Source organism: Dendrobates tinctorius, unplaced genomic scaffold (assembly GCF_039654945.1).
Source record: "Dendrobates tinctorius isolate UK_male_01 unplaced genomic scaffold, ASM3965494v1 ptg000309l, whole genome shotgun sequence".
In the NCBI taxonomy this organism is placed as follows: Eukaryota; Metazoa; Chordata; class Amphibia; order Anura; family Dendrobatidae; genus Dendrobates; species Dendrobates tinctorius.
The window spans coordinates 2,580,819-2,605,548 of NW_027361976.1; the positions used below are offsets into that span (position 1 = coordinate 2,580,819).

The following is a 24,730-nucleotide window of genomic DNA, read 5'->3' on the forward strand; positions in this document are numbered from 1 at the left end:
TATACAGTGTACATGTTGACAATATTGAAATCCATTTGTGTTCACCTAACAGTTCCAAAAACAGGCAAAACCAAGAGTCACACTACTAAACAGTGCAGACTACAAAATGTGGAATTCTCCACCTGACCTATATCCTCCTGTCTGTGTTAAAGGACAAATATTTTGTTTCATATTGTTAAATTCATAATGTGCTGAAAGAGGGAAAAGCAGCCCAAAATTCTGATGTTACATAGGACACACACGTAGGTTACATTTTTTGTTTTATTTACAAGTTTACGATGTACAGTTTTACATGGGTTACTTGTGTAAAGTGAAAAAAAAAATTTTGCTCCTTCAGTAGAACTAAACAAAAAGGAAAATTAATTACGATCAGAAAAAAAATAAAGTGCCCGATTTTTGTCATCTATAAATTCTCATCCAACTCCTAGCTGTCTGAATCTGCTCAATGCGGTTGTGTTGTTGGGCAGCTACATAATGGACAACCTCTAGGGTCTCCTCTGTGTCACTAAGACTTCTTGCAGACGATGTCTGGTGGTCTTATGCACATTTCCTCTTAGTGATATGAGGCAAACACAGACACTAGAATAAAGGAGTTGTCCAGAGTCCAGCTCTTGCTTTCCGGAGACCCTGAAAAGCAAGAGCTGCCACGCAATTGATTACGATGGTCAACACCTCCACCCTTTCCCCCTTGAACTAGTTTGATAAATCTCCTCCAAAGCTGTACATAGCAAGTTCATGTATGACTACGGTAATATTTTACTGCCCGTGTGCCACAGCGCTAGCTGAAAACTGCCCATACAGCAGTACAAAACAGTGGAAGTTTTTGCTGAGGTGGAGAAAATAACGACATTTTTAAACCAATAGGAACTAACAAGTTTTGGTTTTGTCTCCCCCTAAGACAAAGTGAAGATGAAAAAGGAGCAACACTGAATTAATTTAAGAACAATGTTTAACCCAACCTGCAAATCCTGGATGTTGAGAAGGTCATTAAAATATAAAGCCTGCTAAAACCAAAATGTAATTAAAAAAAAAAAAATCCACATGAGCAGTGTTACAAGCCCAACGTCCTTGTCTGGCATCAGACCGGTGAGTCTGTATTCAGCAGAGACACAGATGGCAGCTGATGTTCTTGTATAACAGTGAATGACTGGATCACAGAAGAGTCACCATTTTGCAAGTAACCCACATATGGTACATTTGTTTTCAATACGAGTGCTCTCAGGTGTCCGAGGGGGAGGGAGAAAAGCGTCAGCTGGGGCTAAGGAAGTCAGTGACAGCACAACAGCCATTTTGCAGTTGATGCAAATGTAAAGATTCTAGCAAGAGGAAGATCACTCAAACACTTCTTATATAGAGGTTTCCTCTCGATCAGAGTGTTCATATACAAGGGCCAGTGTCAACAGTCACGCCAGCTCTGTTCCACTATTGCGGAAACCCTTTTTTCATATTCGCGCTTGTTTTCTTGGTACAGTTGAGCTGCCTGGCTGTTTGCAGGACTATTTGGGTTTGGTTCATCCAGCAGAGACTACAAAGAACAAAGGAGAGCGTTACATTGATGCTACTATACAAAAGTAAGCACTAGACCATCTACAGAAACTGCACCCACCTGTATAGAGGTTAAAATTGAAGAGACATCATATGTTGGACTCCAACGATTCTGAAGAATGTCCAAACATATACTGCCATCAGCATATACTGAGGGGAAAGCAGAAGGACACATGTAAGAAACACTTAAATTCAGGTTTGATAGTGACCGTGCCTGTAACTGTCAGCCAAGATGGACTAGCACTAAAGGCATTGTTGAGGCCATTTTTTTTTTTTTTTTTTTTACTATGGGCCTAAAAACCGATAGCGGTAACTACGTGCCTGTTCTACTGAGCACTGGCTAAGAGCAGTCCCAGACCGTCCCTGCTGTTGACTCAGCTGCTCCAGGTATATAGGGCAGCTCGACCTCTGGTGTCATGCTGATAGACAGCTGTCTTTCCAAAGTTATGCAGCAAGGAGTCGGCAGTCCCACCCCATCAACAGAGCAGAGTGATAAGATGCTCTGCCAATGTGACCAACAGAACCGCAGGCAGGAACGGTCTGTGTTGGCAGAGATCAGCACTAGCCATATAGTTAGCAACTACATGCCTGTTAGGCTGGTTTCACAGACCTGCGTCGGTCTGCGCACGGCTGCCGCTAAGCTCCTCCCCCTGACACGCCTCCGGTTAGCTCCGCCTATGGGCGCATGACGCTGCATGCGACCTGCGTCCCCTATCTTTAGACTGTGTGCATGTATGCGTTTGCCAGAGCATGCGTCCTTTTGATGATGCACCGACCAGCGCCAAACGTCAGCTGTTGCATTTTGGTGCGCTCGGCGCACCATCAAAATGACGCATGCACCGGCAAACGCATACCTGCACACGGCCTGCGTCCCCAATGCTAAAGATAGGGGACGCAGGTCACATGCAGCGTCATGCGCCCATAGGCGGAGCTAACTGCAGGGGCGGGGCTTAGCGGCGGCCGTGCGCAGACCGACGCAGGTCTGGGAAACGCCAGTGTGAAACCTGCCTTAGTTCTTAGGCCCATAGTAAAAAAAAAAAAAAAAAATAAAAATAAAAATTAGATAATGAAATAGTCAAGGAAATAAAAAGTTGAAACTGGCTGGAGATGCATTTTTCATTCTGCTTTTGAAGCAAAGCATAGCAAACTGGCATCAGCAGTGGTGAGAAGTCTGGCTCTGCACCTACCTGCAGATATCTGTTTAATATTTTCCAAAACTAATAGAAGAAAAAGTAGCATTCACCAACTCAACTTTAAGATATCCATTTTACAATTTATTAAGAGAACACTTTCTAGCAAATTTCAAGTCTATTACCATAAAAATCATTACTCTGGAAGAAAAAAAATAATTTAAACCTTCAATATAGTATCGCTGTATTAGGGCTTTGTTATGGTGCCACAAGCTGTAATTTTGAAAGACACCATTAATTTTACCATATGTACTGAAGAAAAAAATTAAAAAAAAACTTCTTAAGTTTTCATGAAAATTGTAAGTTAAAAAATGCAATTGCGCCATTTTAAAAGTCATTCATTGTGCTGCAAATGACCTGGCAACATGAATCTCCAGGCCTGTATGAACAACGAACCCCTCAAGAAGAGGAGGTTGGGGAAACCATTAGTCAGACTTAATTTTTAAATAAATAATATTTGGCCCTCCACAACAACCACAGTCTCATGATTTGGCCATTCCCATCTCCAAGATCCTATCCCAGTAAAATGTAGCACTAAAAATTAATAGTGAATGGCTCCAATTAGAAATGTAGTAAATTTCTTCTGATCTCCTATGTCGCTTATCGCATGTGCAAGGCATGGCAGCAGCTTAGGCTATGTGCACACGTTGCGGATTCCGCTGCGGGTTTTTCCGCGCGGAAACGCAGGTAAAGTGACCTGCAGTTTTCCTGCGTTTTGGTCTGCGGTTTCGCACCTCTACTATGTTAATGGTGTGAAACCGCTGCGGAAACCGCCCAAACAATTGACATGCTGCTGTTTGTAAACCGCAGCAAAATCGTGCGGAAAAACCCGCAGCGTGAGCACAGCGTTTTCAAAAACCCATAGGCTTTCATTGTACTGTACCATGTCAGCGGAACTGCTGCGTTTCCGCAGGGCCAAAACCGCTGCGGAAACGCAGCAGAATCCGCAACGTGTGCACATAGCCTTAGGTAACTATGGTCATGACAACTAACTCACTGTGAATCAGATGCACTTGGGTACAAAAGCTCCCCCTCCTCCCCCCAAAAAAAAAACAAACAAAAAAAAACACCCTGCTATGGCACTTACCATTTGGATGAAACATTTTTGATACAAATCGCACTGTGGGTGGTTTATTGGGATATTCTTCTGTAAATTCTATCGTAAGTTTAAAGGTTCCTAAAACGCAACAGAAATAGAAAAGAGATCAACTTTACACAACATATATACATAATACATGCATATTATCAGTATTGTATAAATCCGGTTATGTCAGGAATAACCTCCCAGAAGTCAATTCTTGGAAGACCTATAAATGTAGACCTTTCTAAAGCCGTTTAGAGTGGCCATGTATTCCTCATCTGACTTGCTTTGTTTGGGCACGGCTACACGACTGACCATCTTACAGGCAATATGGCCGTATGATACACACCATAGTAATGACTAATGTAATTGGTATGAAGATATCTGGTGTGATTAGAGTGGAGTCCACGTTGCACCATACAGTAGAGAAAAGCATTATTACAAGTTCTTGAACACTGCTATTATTGTATTCCAGCCACTACAATGCTGGAAGCAGGGAAAAAATCATGAAAAGCCACTACCATCAGCAGAATGCACGCTGCCACATACCGTATTTTTCGCTTTATAAGACGCTCCGGATTATAAGACGCACCCCAAATTTTGAGGAGAAAATTAGGAAAAAACGTTTTTTTTAATAAAATGGTGGTGCTTCTTATAATCCAGGTGTCTTACTGCTTACCGGTCTGTCCCCGGGGTGCTGTCGCCACCGCGCTGGGTCCTCCGGGTGCTGCCGCCACCGAGCTGTCACGTGCTGCGTGGGGGGCTCTGCCGTTCCATCCATGCCTGCGCGGTGGCTTGCTTCCTGGAAAATGGCTGCCGCGCAAGCGCAGATGGAGATCTCGGCACTGAAATATCGGGAGATGAGATTTCAGCGCTGAAATCCCATCTCCCGAGATTTCAGTGCCGAGATCTCCATCTGCGCTTGCGCGGCAGCCATTTCCCAGGAAGCCACCGCGCAAGCATGGATGGAACGGCAGAGCCCCCCACGCAGCACGGGACAGAGCCCGGTGGCAGCGACAGGCACCGGGGGATACAGCACGGCGGCAGCAGCACCTGAGGGACCGGGTGCTGCCGCCGCGCTAGGAGGACCCAGCGCGGTGGCAGCAAGTAACTGACACCCGCAGCGGCAGGCCAAAAAACGTATGTTTGCATTGTAAGGTGCACCCCTATTTTCCCCCCAAATTTGGGGGAAAAAAAAGTGCGTCTTACAAAGCGAAAGATACGGTAAATACCCTTCTGGTCTCAGGAAACACAACAAGGCCCTAGATTTTAGCATACAAGGTCTGGAAAGAATTTCTATGGCAAATGCTGTGATGACTTTCCATCTAAATACAAGTGATTAGAACTCTGGTCTGTCCAAAAACCACCTGGAAAGCACACAGAATAATAAAAGGAAAGACCCAATGATGGGGGAACACTAGATGTCTGTATATTTATCCAGTGTAAATATGCTTTACTACTTCCACTGATGCAGTTATCACCCCCTATCCCATTCATATGCTGGACATACACAGATGCTTCAGCCAATTGTGTGGCTGATGGCCACCTCCGCAGCCTCTCCCATATGCTGGAGAGCTCCTGTGTTTTACATGAGAAAGCTGCTGACTGATGTTGGCTGGCGGCTTAACTCTGGCACAACAATGCAATCTGAAATCGGACATGCATTATCGACATCTCTCCCAACCAGAGCCCCCATACACAGACCGTCGGCTGTACCTGGCTATATTGGCAGGTCTGACAGTCTAATGTAAGTGGGGGCCTTTAGACTAAATACGTTTGGGTATGATACCCACAGAGAAACCAAGAATAGGCTGAAGGTACAAATGTCACAAGTGGTTTGTTAATCCCACACATTCGGTGACTATTTTGTGCCATTCAAAGAGGATCCGTCCTCTCTCCGGCCACGTCAGGTTTACTAATACACTTGTCTTATCCATAATACAACAATTCTGGAGCAGCTTTTCGTACAATTCTACATTGTGTTTCCCCAAGAAAGTTCTGGATACATTAACAACTTGGGCAATACTATTCCCCTTGGCAAATGGATGTGTCCCTCAAATGTCCGCTACCATCAGCATTTTTTTTTTTTCAACAGTTCGTCTGTAGGAACACCTCCCGCTAGTAGCATTCAGCCGTCAGTTTATTCATGTTTCTAGGAGGTATAAAGGGATTGTTCCACGTTTAATTTAGTTAATAGATCTTGGAAATATAGTAGAGAGGGTAGAAAATTCCTGTGCCGAGAATCTGATAAATATTGTCCCTGCTATGTACTGTGGAATTCTTGTGTCAGACAGTGCAAAGCTGTTACAGTTCATTGTAGGCACATATCACAGCTTCTGACTGGAGAGGAGCATAAGTCACTTGTGAGTATATAGACAAAACAGCCAGGGCTTGCAGCTGCTACTTTCTGGGGTAACACATTTCCCTGCCTGTTTGATCACAGGAGTGAGTGTTTCTGCAACATCATCTATGAGCTCAGGCTGCTCAGCATAAATCAAGCTAGTATCATAAGCTCAGAGGCCACTGGAGCTTTTGCCTCACCGACTTGATTTACGATGAGCTCAGAGGGCTGGTGATGGGGCAGAAATATTCACTCCTGTAGTAAAAAAGGCAGGGAGATGTGTTGCCTCAGAAAGTAGCAGCTGCAAGCCCTTATTATTTCAGCTGCATACTCACTTAGAATGGACTTAAGCCCCTCCACCTGAAAAGGAGCTGTGGCAAGTGCCAACCGTGAATTAGATAGATATCTTATTTGTGGGACAATCCTTTTAACAGAGTTACGCATTGGGGAAACAGATTAGGAAAGATGTCAGGTCCTCCAAGTGTTAAAAAACATGTTCCTTTATACACCATAAGGTTTAGTTTACCACTGTCTATAATTACACAGCACATAACTATTTGTACATGTTGCCGGACCAGTTCTTGTAAATGTCAAAATAAGTGTCCCACACAATGCTAGATGGTGAGACATTTAAAACACTTAGGGAAGAGTTCCCTTTGGAGCATACTATGTTTTACCAGTATCTGCGACACACATTCTCTAAAACAGTGGAGGTCACCAATAGTGATACAAAATGACAGTATGTTGAATATGCTTGGCCCCCAGAGGGGTACTAGGGGTCTTATATCGATAATGTACAGGGGATTGCTGGGTACGTTTTTGGATAGACACCCACTGATGGCTAGATCCAAATGGACAAGGGATTTAGGAGACATATCGGATGAGCAGTAGGAGTCGGTTTTACAATATGTCTCTAGAATATCTATAAGTGAATCTGGGAGGGTGTCACAGTTATACACTATACATAGGGTATACAGGACACCTGTGTGGATGAAAAAGGCTGGACTAAGGGCAGACTCTGGATGTCCGAGATGTACGATGGATGAAGCTGATATTCTTCATATGCTATGGTCTTGTCCAAGATTACAGGCATTTTGGATTGGGGTCCTGGATTTGGTGGAAAGAGTGACGGAAACAAATATTACTCGAGATCCGTTGACGTGTATTTTAGGACATGTAGAGGAGGTGGCGTCGGATGAATGGGGTAGGCTAGCAATAGCCAGATTGCTTTATGTTACAAGGAAGACTATCACATTGCACTGGTTAGATGAAAATCCTCCTACTAGGAAAGAATTTGTAAGTAAGAGTTTATTTTGTAATCCTTATGGAGCGAAGCGTCTACATGAAAAGAGGCAAGATGAACCACTACGAGAATTTCAGGGGGGGGATGGGAAGATTTTCGTTGGACTCACCATATTGGCTTCCGCAGAACTCGTCAAAAATAGGTTATTAGGGTTATAAAAAAAAGTGTACAACATTGTAATGCATGGATAGGGATTGTAGTTGGGTGACGGGGGGGGGGGGGGGGGGAAGGGGGGTTTCTTGTTATGGGAAGGGATGTGTTTGGTGTATTTGCTTTTATTAAAAAATGTGAAAAGCATAATTTGTACTCTAATGTATACTTATGTATGAATACTATCCTGTATGCTTTCTTGAATAAAAAGTATTTGATTTAAAAAAAAGTAACGCACAATGCAGGGTGCCAAGTATGGTGTCCGCACACTCACATCCATGGAGCAGGTGACTATTTCCTGCAGAAAATACACCCTCTCTGGTATAAGGACCCTCCTGTATAACCATTAGTGCCCACTCACTGATTTTTTTTTTCTTTTCACATGCTGTGAACCAATAAAACCTGAACCTAACTGATCGCATGGAAAAGTTATGATTTTTGTGTGCACCCATTCCCTCTCTAATTTGGGACTTCTAACATCAGTCGTTGAAAAGTTGTTGTGACCGACATTGATGGCATGCACTATGACCCACTGCATATTGTGGCCTTTCTGATTTGGAGTTCAAATTATTTAGCATCACCCATTTTAAACAAGCATAGAATTAGGCACACCGCTACTTATTGTGCATAGGGTGCAGCCAAACCACGCAGCCAGATATCCACTGACCACTGTTTCACAATTGCGTGATCATTAGCCTACCAGGTGGATAGATCTTCTGCTGTGCTGATAGCACCATTCAGCTCTACCCACAAACAAATGGTATAAGTGGTACTGAAGAGCATAAAAGGGGCTTATCCAGGACCAACATATTGATAGCCTTATCCTGAAGTCATCAATATCAGATCGTTGAGGGTCCAACGCCCCCCACTAATCCGCTCCGGTGGCAGCCAGAGCAGCACAGCTCTGTATAGTGCACTGTCCCCTTCTGAGGTGCAACGCATGAGACCTGCCACCACACATTGTACAGACCATTGTAGATCTAGTCCATACAAGAGCTGATACCATCATTCGAAGCCTCTATTGCCATAAGTCAAGTTATACAAAAGCCTAGCTGTAAAGATGGAAGCATACTGTTGAACATTAGTCTGGGGAGATAGGATGGGAAAGATCTTTTCCTAATCAAACATGGCTGCAGTCCTGTATACAAACAGGGTTTACAAGAGACATGGTGCTGTTCACGATCTCAGCTCAGCCATTTATGGTGATGGCAATGAAGAGTTACCATACAGCAGAGTGGAAACAACATGACAATTCAGTCCTATCAGCAATCTGGTGATCAACGTGTCACAATGTTCACATATGACAGCAATGTCAGTGATAAACTCCTCAAGGGCAAGTTCACAGAGGGCAAACATCCTGCAGACTTACAAGATTGATAAGAGTTTACCAAAGCTCATCCACAAGCTATGAAAGATCAGTGGATTTCGCTGTGAAAAGTCTGACAAAGGAGTGTATTAATGCAGCCTGTCCGTCCTGTGTGCCCACACTGCTCACCAAGCACAGCATTACCGGATCACCATGTGCATGAGTTTGTACCACAAATATAAGCTAGATGCAGCTTTGAGTAATTACATGGCAAATATAGGTCATGCAGCGGAGATTTTTTTACTTTTGTAAGAGCCATCAAAAATACGACGTATAAGGAAATATCAACTAATGGAAATAATAGCGTACCATCTTCAAAAGGCGTTCCTTCTGGCCTGTGGAAAAGTAAAAGAAAAGTTATCAGTGATTACAATTGTCATTTCTTCTGCAAGATATAGAAAAATCCATTGTATAATGTATTTTGTTCTGGAAATAACTGGAGTCTATTGTCTGTTTGCAGATAAAAAAAAAAAAAAAATCAAACTGACATTTCCTTTTTATTTTGAGCCACAGATCAAAATTATGTGAAGCACAAAAGATCGTTTTACCAAATAAGCAAGTACTTTACTCGTTCACCAGGTGATTGGCAGTCCGGTTACACTGCCAGATAATCATATACCAAGCGTTCCATGATGTAGAACAATTTCCTTGACACCTGGCAGATGTGCATGCTTAGTGTCTACATCTACACATAGAAACACTAGAGCCCCCCATACACACTGACTAATGACTGGTTCAGCCAAAAGTAATGTGTATGGGAGCTCTGGACAACTTTGTCTGATTTTGAACTGCAGATTGTATTGGTCTCCTGAAGACAAGCTGAAGCTAGACATGTCGGCCGACAGCACTCTCAGAGAGCAGGAGTGCTCAGCCAAGCAAGCGCTCCTGAGAGATGACTGCCTGCCAAGGGATTGTTCGGTGGGCAGACGTCTAATGTGTATGCACATAGAAGCCGGCAGCGTATAAGACCGTGAGTGTGTAGACACATGTACTTACGTTTGTGACCATGTCACTTAAAGAATTAAAATTAACTTTATTAGTGCATAGTATAAAAAATAAAAATCAATACAAATACAACTAGCAAAACAGTGGTCCACAAAACAGTAGGTAAATATTATATATAGTAAAATACATTCAGTCTAGGAACATGATAAACATAAGGAATTACAGGACCAACATACTAGAAATAGTGATTAGTAAAGTATACCGTAAATAATAGTCAATAGAGTGGTCTGTAAGCAGGGCTGTGGAGTCGGAGCTGGTATAAAATGGACCGACTCCTAAAATATATAATAAATTGGGTACAGTTGTGCAATGCAGAATGTGCTGAATATTTTTTCATAGGAATTTGGGAAAGTTATGAAATGTCCTATAAATGACTGTTCTATTCCTGATCTAAGGCTACATTCACACACAGCGTTTTTCCTGCGTTTTTTTGGAGGATACGTTTTTCAGTTGCAAAAGCAGATCAGCTTTTTAAAAAACCGCATCACCTGAAAGGTTTTTGAGCTCAGATAATGTTTTCAATAGCAAAAGCAGATTAGAAATCTGCTCTATATATCCATATCTGCTGTCTATCCATATCATATCTGTACCAAAAAGAATGAAAACCGGATAGCACACAGACTAACACTCCTTTTTTTTTTTTAGCACCAGTCAGGTACACCTCATAGCTGCCCAAAAGGACGCCCAGGACAGGCATTGCTCGTCTTCAGTAACATCAACTGATAGTTGGAATAAATAGACTGCATTCATCACCACCACATCTTCTTAAGGTGCAGGCTTTATTTTCAAGTGTAGGGGTGTGAAGTATGAGGTTCTGCAGCAGCTGAGGTGTGCAGTATGAAATTCTGCAGAACAGTATGAGATTCTGCCCCCCCCCCCCAGGTTTGATCCTGGCTACGCCCATAGCGTGAATGTAGCCTGAGGATCTAGGCTTTATCTTAGCCGAGATAAGTCATAGTGTGTGTGTATATATATATATATATATATATATATATATATATATATATATATATATATATATATATATATACACACACACACATACAGACCAAAAGTTTGGACACACCTTCTCAAAGCGTTTTCTTTATTTTCATGACTATGAAAATTGTAGATTCACTCTGAAGGCATGAAAACTATGAATACATGTGGAATTATATAATTAACAAAAAAGTGTGAAACAACTGAAAATGTCTTATATTCTAGGTTCTTCAAAATAGCCACCTTTTGCTTTGATTTCTGCTTTGCATACTCTTGATGAGCTTCAAGAGGTAGTCACCGGAAATGGTTTTCACTTCACAGGCGTGCCCTGTCAGGTTTAATAAGTGGGATTTCTTGCCTTATAAATGAGGTTGGGACCGTCAGTTGTGTTGTGCAGAAGTCTGGTGGATACACAGGTGATAGTCCTACTGAATAGACTGTTAGAATTTGTATTATGGCAAGAAAAAAGCAGCTGAGTAAAGAAAAACTAGTGGCCATCATCACTTTAAGAAATGAAGGTTAGTCAGTCCGAAAAATTGGGAAAATTTTGAAAGTGTCCCCAAGTGCATTGGCAAAAACCATCAAGCGCTACAAAGAAACTGGCTCACATGAGGACCGCCCCAGGAAAGGACCAAGAGTCACCTCTGTTGCAGAAGATAAGTTCATCCAAGTCACCAGCCTCAGAAATCGCAGGTTAACAGCAGCTCAGATTAAAGACCAGGTCAATGCCACACAGAGTTCTAGCAGCAGACACATCTCTACAACAACTGTTAAGGGGAGACTTTGTGCAGCAGGCCTTCGTGGTAAAATAGCTGCTAGGAAACCACTGCTAAGGACAGGCCACAAACAGAAGAGACTTGTTTGGGCTAGAGAACACAAGGAATGGACATTAGACCAGTGGAAATCTGTGCTTTGGTCTGATGAGTCCAAATTTGAGATCTTTGGTTCCAACCACCGTGTCTTTGTGCGACGCAGAAAAGGTGAACGGATGGACTCTACATGCCTGGTTCCCACCGTGAAGCATGGAGGAGGAGGTGTGATGGTCCTTTGCTGGTGACACTGTTGGGGATTTATTCAAAATTGAAGGCATACTGAACGAGCATGGCTACCACAGCATCTTGCAGTGGCATGCTATTCCATCCGATTTGTGTTTAGTTGGACCATCATTTATTTTTCAACAGGACAATGGCCTCAAACACACCTCCAGGCTGTGTAAGAGCTATGTGACCAAGAAGGAGAGTGATGGGGTGCTACGCCAGATGACCTGGCCTCCACAGTCACCAGACCTGAACACAATCGAGATGGTTTGGGGTGAGCTGGACCGCAGAGTGAAGGCAAAAGGGCCAACAAGTGCTAAGCATCTCTGGGAACACCTTCAAGACTGTTGGAAGACCATTTCCGGTGACTACCACTTGAAGCTCATCAAGAGAATGCCAAGAGTGTACAAAGCAGTAATCAAAGCAAAAGGTGGCTACTTGGAAGAACCTAGAATATAAGACACACAGTATTATCAGTTGTTTCACACTTTTTGTTAATTATATAATTCCACATGTGTTAATTCATTGTTTTGATGCCTCGAGAGTGAATCTACAATTTCCATAGTCATGAAAATAAAGAAAACTCTTTGAATGAGAAGGTGTGTCCAAACTTTGGTCTGTACCATATACATGTACACAGTGTATTACATATTTGCAATTTATTACAGTTGTGTTCTAAAGTTGTATTCCAATAAATAGATATTATGTTCTAAATATCTTGATTATTGGATCATAGAAATGATTAAATGTCTGATGTTCACATTGTACTACAATAAATTTTTCACTTAAATATAAGCAATATGTGTGGGAGTCGGAGTCGGTGTAAGGGAAATTGAGGAGTCGGAGTCGCAGGTTTGGCTTACAGACTCCACAGCCCTGTCTGTAAGGATACATGTCCCCTATCAAGGCATGCTATATAGAAAAGCAATTTACCCAGACCAAAAGAATGTAAGGGAAGAAATAACATGTATTTACAAAAACAGGACTGTGGAACCAGATACCGTATCCAAAAAATATTTTATTATCTATAATATTTACCTACTAGTTTTTGGACCACTTTTTGGCTAGTTGTATTTGTACTTTTTTATTTTATGCATTAATAAAGTTTATTTTTATTCTCTGGATGATATGATTATCTACAGTTTTGGTATGATTTGAATGTGGTGTGTTTAACATATAAAGAACAGCAGAGGAGGGAGGGGCAGGAACTGACAGATAGTAAGCAGTCAACCCCGCCTCGTGACAGTTCTTTGTCACCACAGGGAAGCTGGGATTAAGAAGAGATGGCCAGAAATCATGCTATGTACATAGCGACAGATTTCTGTGAAAGACACCTGGTACCCCCGCTGATCAGCTGTCAGTGTTGCCGAGCGCCGCCCTGAAGTACTTACTTGCCGAGATGCTCCATCTACTCGTAGTGGCCACCGCAGGGTACTACACATACGCCCCCTATTGATTTGAATAGGAGGCAGATGTGTAGTACCCTGCGGCAGCCACTAAAAGACTGAGCAACACGGCAAGTTAGAACTTCTGGCTGGCGGCCACCACCGATAACAGCTGATCGGCAGCGGAAGTGCCAGACCCCAGTCGATCAGATATTGATGATCTATCCTAAGGATAGGCAATTGATGTAAAAGTGGTCAACCACTAAGATTTCAGCATAGAGAGGAAACTATATAGTGCTGTAACAGGGAACTGCCCTAGTGAAATACCCATTTAGAGACATTTAGGAAACCGATGAATTCTGGTTACCCACCTGTTTCCTGATTTCAGAAAAAAAAAAAAAAAGAAAAAAAAGGAACAAAATGGTTGCAGCAAAGTGAGAATTTAATAAATCTCATCCCAGTGATGCAGCAAAATAAAAATGATGTGAAGGAGTTGACCTGCGCTGCAGATTATAAATCCACAGCACAACAATTCTATGTAGATTAATTCTTTGTAATGCACGGCGAGCAGTCCGCTGTAAATCTGTAACAATTCCTACATGTAAGGCCTCCTTCAGACATCAGTGTTTTTCACATACAAAAGAAAAAAAAAAATACTGATGTGAGCGTTGTAGATTGCACGTCACCAGCGATTTTCACCTATGGTTAAATACAATCACAGAACTTAACCCTATTCTTGCAATATGAATTACTGATGGCATCCATGTGCTGTCTGATTTTCATGCACTGGACATCTCTCTGATGAGGCACAGTAGATTTTGCATCAAATCACCAATATAGTGCAAAACGGGATTGTTCGTGTGTCACTTTCCTCAATTTTCTGCCAGCTAGTCCAGATGTTCAGCTGCTGTGAAGCTGTAGAAGGGTCCTTGCTTTACCCAAGTGCAGCCATTAAAAGGTATCAACCACTGAGGACTCAATTCTGAATATTTTTCTACCTACTGGCTAACAGTACAAAGATATACAGCTTTCCTGAATAGAAGTGCAGCCATCACCTATCCAGACAGTCATGTCAATATGGGGGTGTATATAACCAGGTTATCACACTGCTATGGAGAGGGAAGAACACACAAGATATGATCCTCCCAAGTGTTTTTTCAAGGAGGTGTACATATGAAAAGGGTATTACCATCCCATAGAGTGGCACATCAAAGATATGCCACCAGTTTGATTGCTGGAGGGTGGGTAAATCAGATTTCTGGGACCCCGCTGATCCTGTACCATACGATGGTGGCAAGACCCTGGCATTGCCATATTCATCAGTACTCAGCAGATATGATCAGCCATTCTGACATGGATTTTGAAAGCAATTACATCAGCCTCATCTGGTCTAAAATCTATTGAATAAAATATGCCCTTTATGTGTTGTGTTCAACCAGATTTGTCAGCAGAATTTAGGTTAGGATCACACTTCCATAGCTCTCTGTCGAACACTACATTGGGACTTCAGTCCTAATCCCCAAAAAATTATTCCGATGAGGACAAGCCATCCACATGAATGAACACAATCGAGTCAGTCTTTGAGAAAACCATCTGACCACTTCCCTAGCAGCATGTGTTTTTTCCACCCAGACATGCAGAAAAACCTGGCCGACGACGTTGCAGCTCTATAGCGGTTCCAGCCAGAATACAATTTTTCAGGGATTCCGATAAACCCCGTCGGTGCTCTATGGAGAGTGCGGTGTTAAATGTGATCGTACCCAGACAACTACAGAATACAGTGGGGCTAAGGGGATAAAACAGGACGTGCGGTTACAATCAACTATATGTGGAGGATACACTAACCAGTGTTCCCCCAACTCCAGTCCTCAAGAGCCACCAGATCGTGTTTTCAGGATTTCCTCAGTATTGCACAAGTGTTTGGAATTCGTGCCTGTCCAGGTGATACAATTATCACCTGGGCAATACTAAGGAATTCCAGAAAACTTGACCTGTTGGTGGCTCTTGAGGACTGGAGTTGGAGAACACTGCACTAAGTTGTACGGGTTCTAGGGCATGAAGCATGACAATTGTCTGTCTTTTTTGCCCCACCCCCCCTCTTTTGATACTATTAATACAGGTACAGTGTCAATATACGACACATTACATATTAAAAGCAGCAATATCTTCTGGCACTATGTCATCAGGCAGATGGCCGTGACTTTTCATACACAAAAAAAGATGGTAAGAGTGTCAGTGTTTTGGATCCAAATGTCAGTTTTTCACCATCAGCTTTTTGATCTACGAAAAAAAATAAATGAAAAAGCTTCTCCTATTCATTAAAATATAAACATCTGAATGAGACTTTTCTTCTTCAATGGGGAAACCCTTTACAGCAGTGTAATACAAACAGGGATCATGCTGCCAGGACAATCCTTCTCCACGTTTCATGTACTCCAGAGCCAGTTATGTATCATCTGCTCGGCTTCAGTACAGTCCGTTGCCTACAAGAGCTGCAGAACCGTTTCATTTGAAGCGGAGGTATGTGCCCAGACATTTCACTCAATGTCCACACAGTGGACTACTGGAAATAGCCAGCTCCATCTCTCCTATAGACTAAATGGAGCCGCACAGGTACAACTATAAGGCTGTGTGCCCATGTCGTGTTTTTTTTAAGCGTTTCCGCAGCGTTTGTGCTGGCTCAGACGCTGCAAAAACGCTTAAAAGAAGCTTCTAATTAAATGTAATGCATTTTTGGCTTTTTGTGCCAATGCATGCGTTTTTAAACGCTTAGAAAATGCTTAGCGGCTAAAAACGCAGCATGCTCATTAATTTCCGCATAGCTGAGCGTTTTTAGCCATTTCCAATGTTCCCAGAAAATGCGCGGAAAAAAACGCGTGGAAATAAAATGCGCGGTTTCTGGGAAGGAGTCCGGTTTTCTAAGCGTTTATAAATGCCAACGTGGTAACATAGCCTTACTGCACTCCACGATATAACGTATCCATAGGTGATAAAATCACTTTTTATACTTTGCAGTTATTTTCACAGGCACCGTACCAGTTACAGTGTCACTAGGACTCCTATAGAGGCGAATTCTCCTATATAGCCTATCACCCCAAAAATAACTTTTAGACTGACTCCCTTTAAATATAGTTGAGGGCAGAGCAGAGTTCTGTAGTGCGCAGGCGCCAGGAAAGGTCAGAGGTCCGGCGCCTGCGCACTGCAGGACTCTGCTCTGCCCTCAACAGGGAAGGTAAAGTACGCCTGCCCAGGAGCCATGATGAGAAGAAAGAGGACGTCATCGCTAGAAGATGGGAAGACCCGGACCTCGACACCAATCGGACTCCCCCCGGTGAGTATAAACTAGTTTTTCTCCTTTTTCAGGTTACATCAGGGGCTTATCTACAGCATTACAGAATGCTGTAACCAAGCCCCTGATGGCGGTGGCCGCATCTTGTATGTGAAAAAAAGAGGTGACAGATTCCCTTTAACTGAACATGCAATACTTCTCCTAATGTGCTACATACGGAGCTATGGCTGTTGTCACTTCTGTAGTTGTACACGCCTCGTCACTTTTTCAGAATGACAACATTGAAACTATTTCTCGTTCCACAGATACTGGTTTCGCAGAACAAGTTGTAGTTTTAATTAAATTTGCACTCGAGAGGAAAGAAAACAAAACACTGAATATTTCTGCATCACCTGACTGTCTTATGCTTTAGGTCAGTGTAATTACAACATGCCGATACTAAACATGCATAGCTTTTTATTATTATTTTGTTACTTTAACCCCTTCATGACCCAGCCTATTTTGACCTTAATGACCTGGCCATTTTTTGCAATTCTGACCAGTGTCCCTTTATGAGGTAATAACTCAGGAACGCTTCAACGTATCCTAGCGATTCAGAGATTGTTTTTTCGTGACATATTGGGCTTCATGATAGTGGTAAATTTAGGTCGATAATTTTTGCGTTTATTTGTGAAAAAAATGGAAATTTGGCGAAAATTTTGAAAATTTTGCATTTTTATTCTGTTAAACCAGAGAGTTATGTGACACAAAATAGTTAATAAACAACATTTCCCACGTCTACTTTACATCAGCACAATTTTGGAAACATTTTTTTTCGTTAGGAAGTTATAAGGGTTAAAAGTTGACCAGCAATTTCTCATTTTTACAACAAAATTTACAAAACCATTTTTTTTTTAGAGGCCACCTCACATTTGAAGTCACTTTGAGGGGTCTAAATGGCAGAAAATACCCAAAAGTGTCACCATTCTAAAAACTGCACCCCTCAAGCTACTCAAAACTACATTCAAGAAGATTATTAACCCTTCAGGTGCTTCACAGGAACTAAAGCAACATGGAATGAAAAAATGGACATTTTAATTTTTCCAACCAAAATTTTATTTTAGCATCAGTTTTTTCATTTTCACATGGGTAACAGGATAAAATGTATCCTAAAATTTGTTGGGCAATTTCTCCTGAGTACACTGATACCTCATATGTGGTCATAAACAACTGTTTGGGTGCACGGCAGGGCTCAGAAGGCAAGGAGCACCATTTTACTTTTTGAATGTAAAATATGCTTGAATGTTTAGCGGTTGCCATGTCTTGTTTTAAGAGTACCTGTGTGCCTAAACATTGGAGCTCCCCCACAAGTGAGCCCATTTTGGAAACTAGACCCTCCAAGGAACTTATCTAGATGCATAGTATGCACTTTGAACCCCCAGGTGCTTCACAAATTGATCTGTAAAAAAAAAAAAAAAAAAAAAGTACTTTTTTTTTTTTCAAAAATTTTATTTGGCCTCAGTTTTTTCATTTTCACATGGGCAACAGGATAAAATGGATCCTAAAATTTGTTGGGCAATTTCTCCTGAGTACATCAATATCTCATATGTGGTCATAAACCACTGTTTGGGCGCACCGCGAGGCCCGGAAGGGAAGGAGCGCCTTGTGACTTTTTGATTGGAAAATTAGCTCCAATCGTTAGCGGACACCATGTTGCATTTGGAGAGCCCCTGTGTGCCTAAACATTGGAGCTCCCCCACAAGTGACCCCATTTTGGAAACTAGACCCCCCGAAGGAACTTATCTAGATGTGTGGTGAGCACTTTGAACCCCCAAGTGCTTCACAGAAGTTTATAACGCAGAGCAGTGAAAAGAAAAAAATAATTTTTTTTCCCCTCAAAAATGATTTTAGCCCGCTATTTTTTATTTTCCCAAGGGTAACAGGATAAATTGGACCCCAAAAGTTGTTGTCCAGTTTGTCCTGAGTACACTGGTACCCCATATGTGGGGGAAAACCACTGTTTGAGCGCACGGCATGGCTCAGAAGGGAAGGAGCGTCATTTGACTTTTTGAATGGAAAATTAGCTCCAATCGTTAGCGGACACCATGTTGTGTTTGCAGAGCCCCTGTGTGCGTAAACTTGGGAGCTCCCCCACAAATGACCCCATTTTGGAAACTAGACCCCCTAAGGAACTTATCTAGATGCATAGTGAGCACTTTGAACCCCCAGGTGCTACGCAGAAGTTTATAACGCAGAGCCGTTAAAATAAAAATATTTTTTTTCCCTCAAAAAATAATTTAGCCTGCTATTTTTTATTTTCACAAAGGTAACAGGATAAATTGGACCCCAAAAGTTGTTGTCCAGCTTGTCCTGAGTACGCTGGTACCACATATGTGGGGGGGACCACTGTTTGGGCACACGTTCGGGCTCAGAAGGGAAGTAGTGACGTTTTGAAATGCCGACTTGATGGAATGGTCTGTGGGCGTCATGTTATGTTTGCAGAGCCCCTTATGTACCTAAACAGTGGAAACCCCCCACAAATGACCCCATTTTGGAAACTAGATCACCCAAGAAACTAATATAGATGTGTGGTGAGCACTTTGAACCCCCAAGTGCTTCACAGAAGTTTATAACGCAGAGCCGTGAAAATAAAAAAATATTTTTTTTTCCTCAAAAAATTATTTTTAGTCCACTATTTTTTATTTTCACAAGGGTAACAGGATAAATTGGACCCCAAAAGTTGTTGTCCAGTTTGTCCTGAGTACGTTGATACCCCATATATGGGGGGGGGACCACTGTTCGGGGACACGTTGGGGCTCGGAATGGAAGTAGTGACGTTTTGAAATGCCGACTTGATGGAATGGTCTGTGGGCGTCATGTTACGTTTGCAGAGCCCCTGATGTACCTAAACAGTGGAAACCCCCCACAAGTGACCCCATTTTGGAAACTAGACCCCCCAAGGAACTTATCTAGATGTGTGGTGAGCACGTTGAACCCCCAAGTGCTTCACAGAAGTTTATAACGCAGAACCGTGAAAATAAAAAATCTTTTTTTTTTTTCCACAAAAATAATTATTTTAGCCCCCATTTTTTTATTTTCCCAAGGGTAACAGGAGAAATTAGACCCCCAAAGTTGTTGTGCAATTTTTCCTGAGTACCCTGATACCCCATAAGTGGGGGTACACCACTGTTTGGGCACACGTCGGGGCTCGAAATGGAGGGAGCACCGTTTGACTTTTTGAACGCAAAATTGGCTGGAATAAATGGTGGCTCCATGTCGCGTTTGGAGAGCCCCTGAACAGTGGAAACCCCTCAATTCTATCTCCAACCCTAACCCCAACCCTCAACCCTCACCCCGTGTCCAACCCTCACCCCGTGTCCAACCCTAACCCCGTGTCCAACCCTAACCCCGTGTCCAACCCTAACCCCGTGTCCAACCCTAACCCCGTGTCCAACCCTAACCCCGTGTCCAACCCTAACCCCGTGTCCAACCCTAACCCCGTGTCCAACCCTAACCCCGTGTCCAACCCTAACCCCGTGTCCAACCCTAACCCCGTGTCCAACCCTAACCCCGTGTCCAACCCTAACCCCGTGTCCAACCCTAACCCCGTGTCCAACCCTAACCCCGTGTCCAACCCTAACCCCGTGTCCAACCCTAACCCCGTGTCCAACCCTAACCCCGTGTCCAACCCTAACCCCGTGTCCAACCCTAACCCCTAGTCCAACCCTAACCCCTAGTCCAACCCTAACCCCTAGTCCAACCCTAACCCCTAGTCCAACCCTAACCCCTAGTCCAACCCTAACCCCTAGTCCAACCCTAACCCCTAGTCCAACCCTAACCCCTAGTCCAACCCTAACCCCTAGTCCAACCCTAACCCCTAGTCCAACCCTAACCCCTAGTCCAACCCTAACCCCTAGTCCAACCCTAACCCCTAGTCCAACCCTAACCCCTAGTCCAACCCTAACCCCTAGTCCAACCCTAACCCCTAGTCCAACCCTAACCCCTAGTCCAACCCTAACCCCTAGTCCAACCCTAACCCCTAGTCCAACCCTAACCCCTAGTCCAACCCTAACCCCTAGTCCAACCCTAACCCCTAGTCCAACCCTAACCCCTAGTCCAACCCTAACCCCTAGTCCAACCCTAACCCCTAGTCCAACCCTAACCCCTAGTCCAACCCTAACCCCTAGTCCAACCCTAACCCCTAGTCCAACCCTAACCCCTAGTCCAACCCTAACCCCTAGTCCAACCCTAACCCCTAGTCCAACCCTAACCCCTAGTCCAACCCTAACCCCTAGTCCAACCCTAACCCCTAGTCCAACCCTAACCCCTAGTCCAACCCTAACCCCTAGTCCAACCCTAACCCCTAGTCCAACCCTAACCCCTAGTCCAACCCTAACCCCTAGTCCAACCCTAACCCCTAGTCCAACCCTAACCCCTAGTCCAACCCTAACCCCTAGTCCAACCCTAACCCCAACCCCTAGTCCAACCCTAACCCTAACCCCTAGTCCAACCCTAACCCTAACCCCTAGTCCAACCCTAACCCTAACCCCTAGTCCAACCCTAACCCTAACCCCTAGTCCAACCCTAACCCTAACCCCTAGTCCAACCCTAACCCTAACCCCTAGTCCAACCCTAACCCTAACCCCTAGTCCAACCCTAACCCTAACCCCTAGTCCAACCCTAACCCTAACCCCTAGTCCAACCCTAACCCTAACCCCTAGTCCAACCCTAACCCTAATGGAAAAAAAAAATATATATATATTTTATTTGTCCCTACCTATGGGGGTGATAAGGGGGGCGGTGATTTACTTTTTATTTATTTTGATCACTATGAAAGTTTATCATAGTGATCAAAATAAATGAATGAATCTGCAGCGTTGCAGATTCGATTCGGCGCACTGCCCATGACGCTGGACGGCAGGACACCGGGACGGATAGTGGGAGGTCGGAGGCACAAAGGAGGGTGAGAGTGGGTGATCGGAGGGGCGATCGGAGGGCTGGGGGGGGCGGAGGGAAGGCGGAGGGGCAGATCATGACGGCGGCTGCCGATCGGTGCCGTCAGACGGTGGCGGCAGCCGACCGGTGCCGTCAGTCGGTGTGGGGGGGGGGGTCGGGTCTCGGTGTCCAGCCATGTCCGATGCTATTTCAGCATCGGCCATGGCTGGATTGTAATATTTCACCAATTTTCATTGGTGAAATATTACAATCGCTCTGATTGGCTATTAAAAGTGAAACTGCCAATCAGAGCGATCGTAGGCACGTGGGGGCTAAGCCACACCACCAGGTGTTAACTCTGAAGGGTCCTTTGTGTGCGGGTCGGGTGACCTTTCAGTGACCCCGGTCACCCGACCCGCAGGGGGGCTATTTATAGCATGACGCCTATGTAGGCGTCATAGGTCGTTTGGGCACTGCTTTTCATGACGCCTACGTAGGCGTCATGGGTCGTGAAGGGGTTAAAAGCCATTCTGGACTTAGTAAAGACTCTGAGCCCATCCCATTCTTCTGTCACTGCGAGGAATGGGATAACAGCGATACAGGTAGATCAGGGAGTTTTCCTTCTTTACAGAATTGTTCAGTAATTTTATACTTTGTTAGTTCTGACCCCTAAAGGCACAGCAATACTGAATGACCCCAGAAACAGTGGGGAACCAGCCCTGGACGTGGGGAGGGAGAGTACCCGCTGTTATTTTACAGAACTTTGGGGTCCACCTTTCTAAAAAATGGAAAACCCCCTTTAAATGTCACTGTCTGATTGCCAGCAGCACTTCGTGGTTACCAGCTCCTGTCAGCCGGCATTGTACGGTGTGATCCCTAGGCAGGCTCTATGCTGGCTCTGCATGCCACAGAGAGGGAGGGTGCAGATCCACTACCCCTCATACGCTGTGTGCCCCCTTATATTGGCCTCCCAACAGTCACATGACACTTAGGCCACATGAGCCTTGCAGCCGGTCCGTGGCCAGTGATGGGCTGCAGCGCTCACACTGGCCCAGCACAGACACTGGCCAGGAGAGGAGAAGGGTTTATTCATCTTTAATAGGCGACTATAGCATGTAAGAAAGGGGACCCAAGGAATGGACAGCCCCTCTGATGGAGACCATGACTAGCAGAGGGGTTTCCAGGGAGTGAGGCGACCATGGTGAGGGGATGTTACTTATCTAGGGGACAGGTGTAGTACACCCCCCCCCCGAGCAGCGACGTGGTACAGCCTTACCCGAATATCACAGCGTTCCAGACCATGATGTTGTTCTCGGAGGGCGCACCACTCACTCCGGCGGGGGGATCCTCTTGAAGCCTGTGAGACACCCAGAGACACAGCATGAGCATAGCCGCTCCCCTCCAGCCCGTGAGCCGGCACCGCCACGTCCCTTCCTTCCGGCGGCTATGCCGGCTCGGTTACCACAGGGAGACGCCATTTTATAATCTGCCACTTACCTTTTGAAATCTCTCATAAGGCGCCGTCTCGCTGGAGTTGACATTTGCCGCTGTTTCCGAAAATAAATAAAATTAAGGGAAGGGAAAGTAACGTGGACGTATCAGCGGGTTCTGGGAGACCTACGCCCGAAATATCACGGCGATCAACACCGAGCACCACAAAGCAAGGCCGGCGGCAGGAGCAGCTAACCTCTCTTCCGGGAGCTGCCGACCGACCCTGGCGGAGGGATATAGGATTGCACAGCGACGGAAAGAAAAACAAGTCCTGCGCTTAGGCCTCATCCATTATTAACGGGGGTGCTCGGTTATACCTAGCTGGCTTCTGGATATTCTGACAGAGTTGTGACAGCTGTGTGTCCAGAAAGACATGTGATAACACTTGTGTAATAGCGTGAACAAAAATAATAAGATGTACGGGGTTAGTAAACATAACGGAAACCTAGCGAGCAGCACAGACTACCCCCATTTCATTTTTGGTACGATCCATATAGTGTTGTCATCTAAACAGCTGCTCCACCAGCATGACGTCATTCGTTACCGCCCCCCGAGAGTGGCTTACGTCTCCAGCGGGGACGTGACGGCTCTCGGAGATGACTGCTGTCGGTGTCTCCCGTGTGCCCGGGCTTGTGGCTGCTCGTCAGACCAGTCCCCTCACAGCTGGGATACATTGTTACTGGGCAGCTCACCCGCCAAGACTATTAGAAGGATGAATAAAGTTACAGTAAATGCTTAACCCCTTCACCCCCAAGGGTGGTTTGCACGTTCATGACCAGGCCAATTTTTACAATTCTGACCACTGTCTCTTTATGAGGTCATAACTCTGGAACGCTTCCATGGATCCTGGTGATTCTGACATTGTTTTCTTGAGACATATTGTACTTCATGATAGTGGTAAAATTTCATTCAAATAACTTGCGTTTATTTGTGAAAAAAACGGAAATTTGGCGAAGATTTCGCAATTTTCCAACTTTGAGTTTTTATGCCCTTAAATCACAGAGATACAGCACACAAAAAACTTGATAACTAACATTTCCCACATGTTTACTTTACATCAGCACAATTTTGGAACCAAAATGTTTTTTGTTAGGAAGTTATAAGGGTTAAAAGTTGACCAGCGATTTCTCATTTTTACAACGCCATTTTTTTTTTAGGGACCACATCACATTTGAAGCCACTTTGAGGGGTCTATATGATAGAAAATACCCAAAAGTTACACCATTCTAAAAACTGCACGCCTTAAGGCTACCTTCACACTAACGTCATGTGACGTACATCGCAATGCGCCGTTTTGGAGAAAAAACGCATCCTGCAAAGTTGCCCGCAGGATGCGTTTTTTCTCCATAGACTTGCATTAGCGACGCACGACGGATGCGTCGTGTTTTGGCGGCCGCGACGCACAAAAAAGTTACATGTAACTTTTTTTCTGCGTCGTGTTCGCCATTTTCGACTGCGCATGGGCGGCCGAAACTCCGCTCCCTTCTCCCTGGACATTACAATGGGGCAGCGGATGCGTTGAAAAGCTGCATCCGCTGCCCCCGTTGTGCAAATCTTTCACAACATGCGTCGGTACGTCGGCCCGATGCATTGTGACGGGCCCGTACCGACGCAAGTGTGAAAGTAGCCTAAGGTGCTCAAAACCACATTCAAGA

The 24,730-nt window shown here is 44.3% G+C and overlaps 1 protein-coding gene and 1 long non-coding RNA gene across 2 annotated transcripts; both read right to left on the minus strand.

Annotated features, from left to right (window-relative positions):
- Positions 1 to 243: 243 nt before the first annotated feature.
- Positions 244 to 23,326, minus strand: UBE2A (ubiquitin conjugating enzyme E2 A). The gene is made up of 6 exons (XM_073560960.1): positions 23,082 to 23,326; positions 22,861 to 22,941; positions 9,286 to 9,311; positions 3,823 to 3,912; positions 1,607 to 1,695; positions 244 to 1,525 (listed from the first exon to the last, which is right to left on the minus strand). Exons 1-6 carry the CDS (start codon positions 23,123 to 23,125, stop codon positions 1,397 to 1,399), a joined length of 459 nt encoding a protein of 152 aa, XP_073417061.1. The 5' UTR covers positions 23,126 to 23,326; the 3' UTR covers positions 244 to 1,396.
- Positions 1,806 to 3,806, minus strand: LOC141073644 (uncharacterized). The gene is made up of 2 exons (XR_012227030.1): positions 2,518 to 3,806; positions 1,806 to 2,155 (listed from the first exon to the last, which is right to left on the minus strand). It is a non-coding gene; the product is annotated as an uncharacterized lncRNA (long non-coding RNA).
- Positions 23,327 to 24,730: the final 1,404 nt, after the last annotated feature.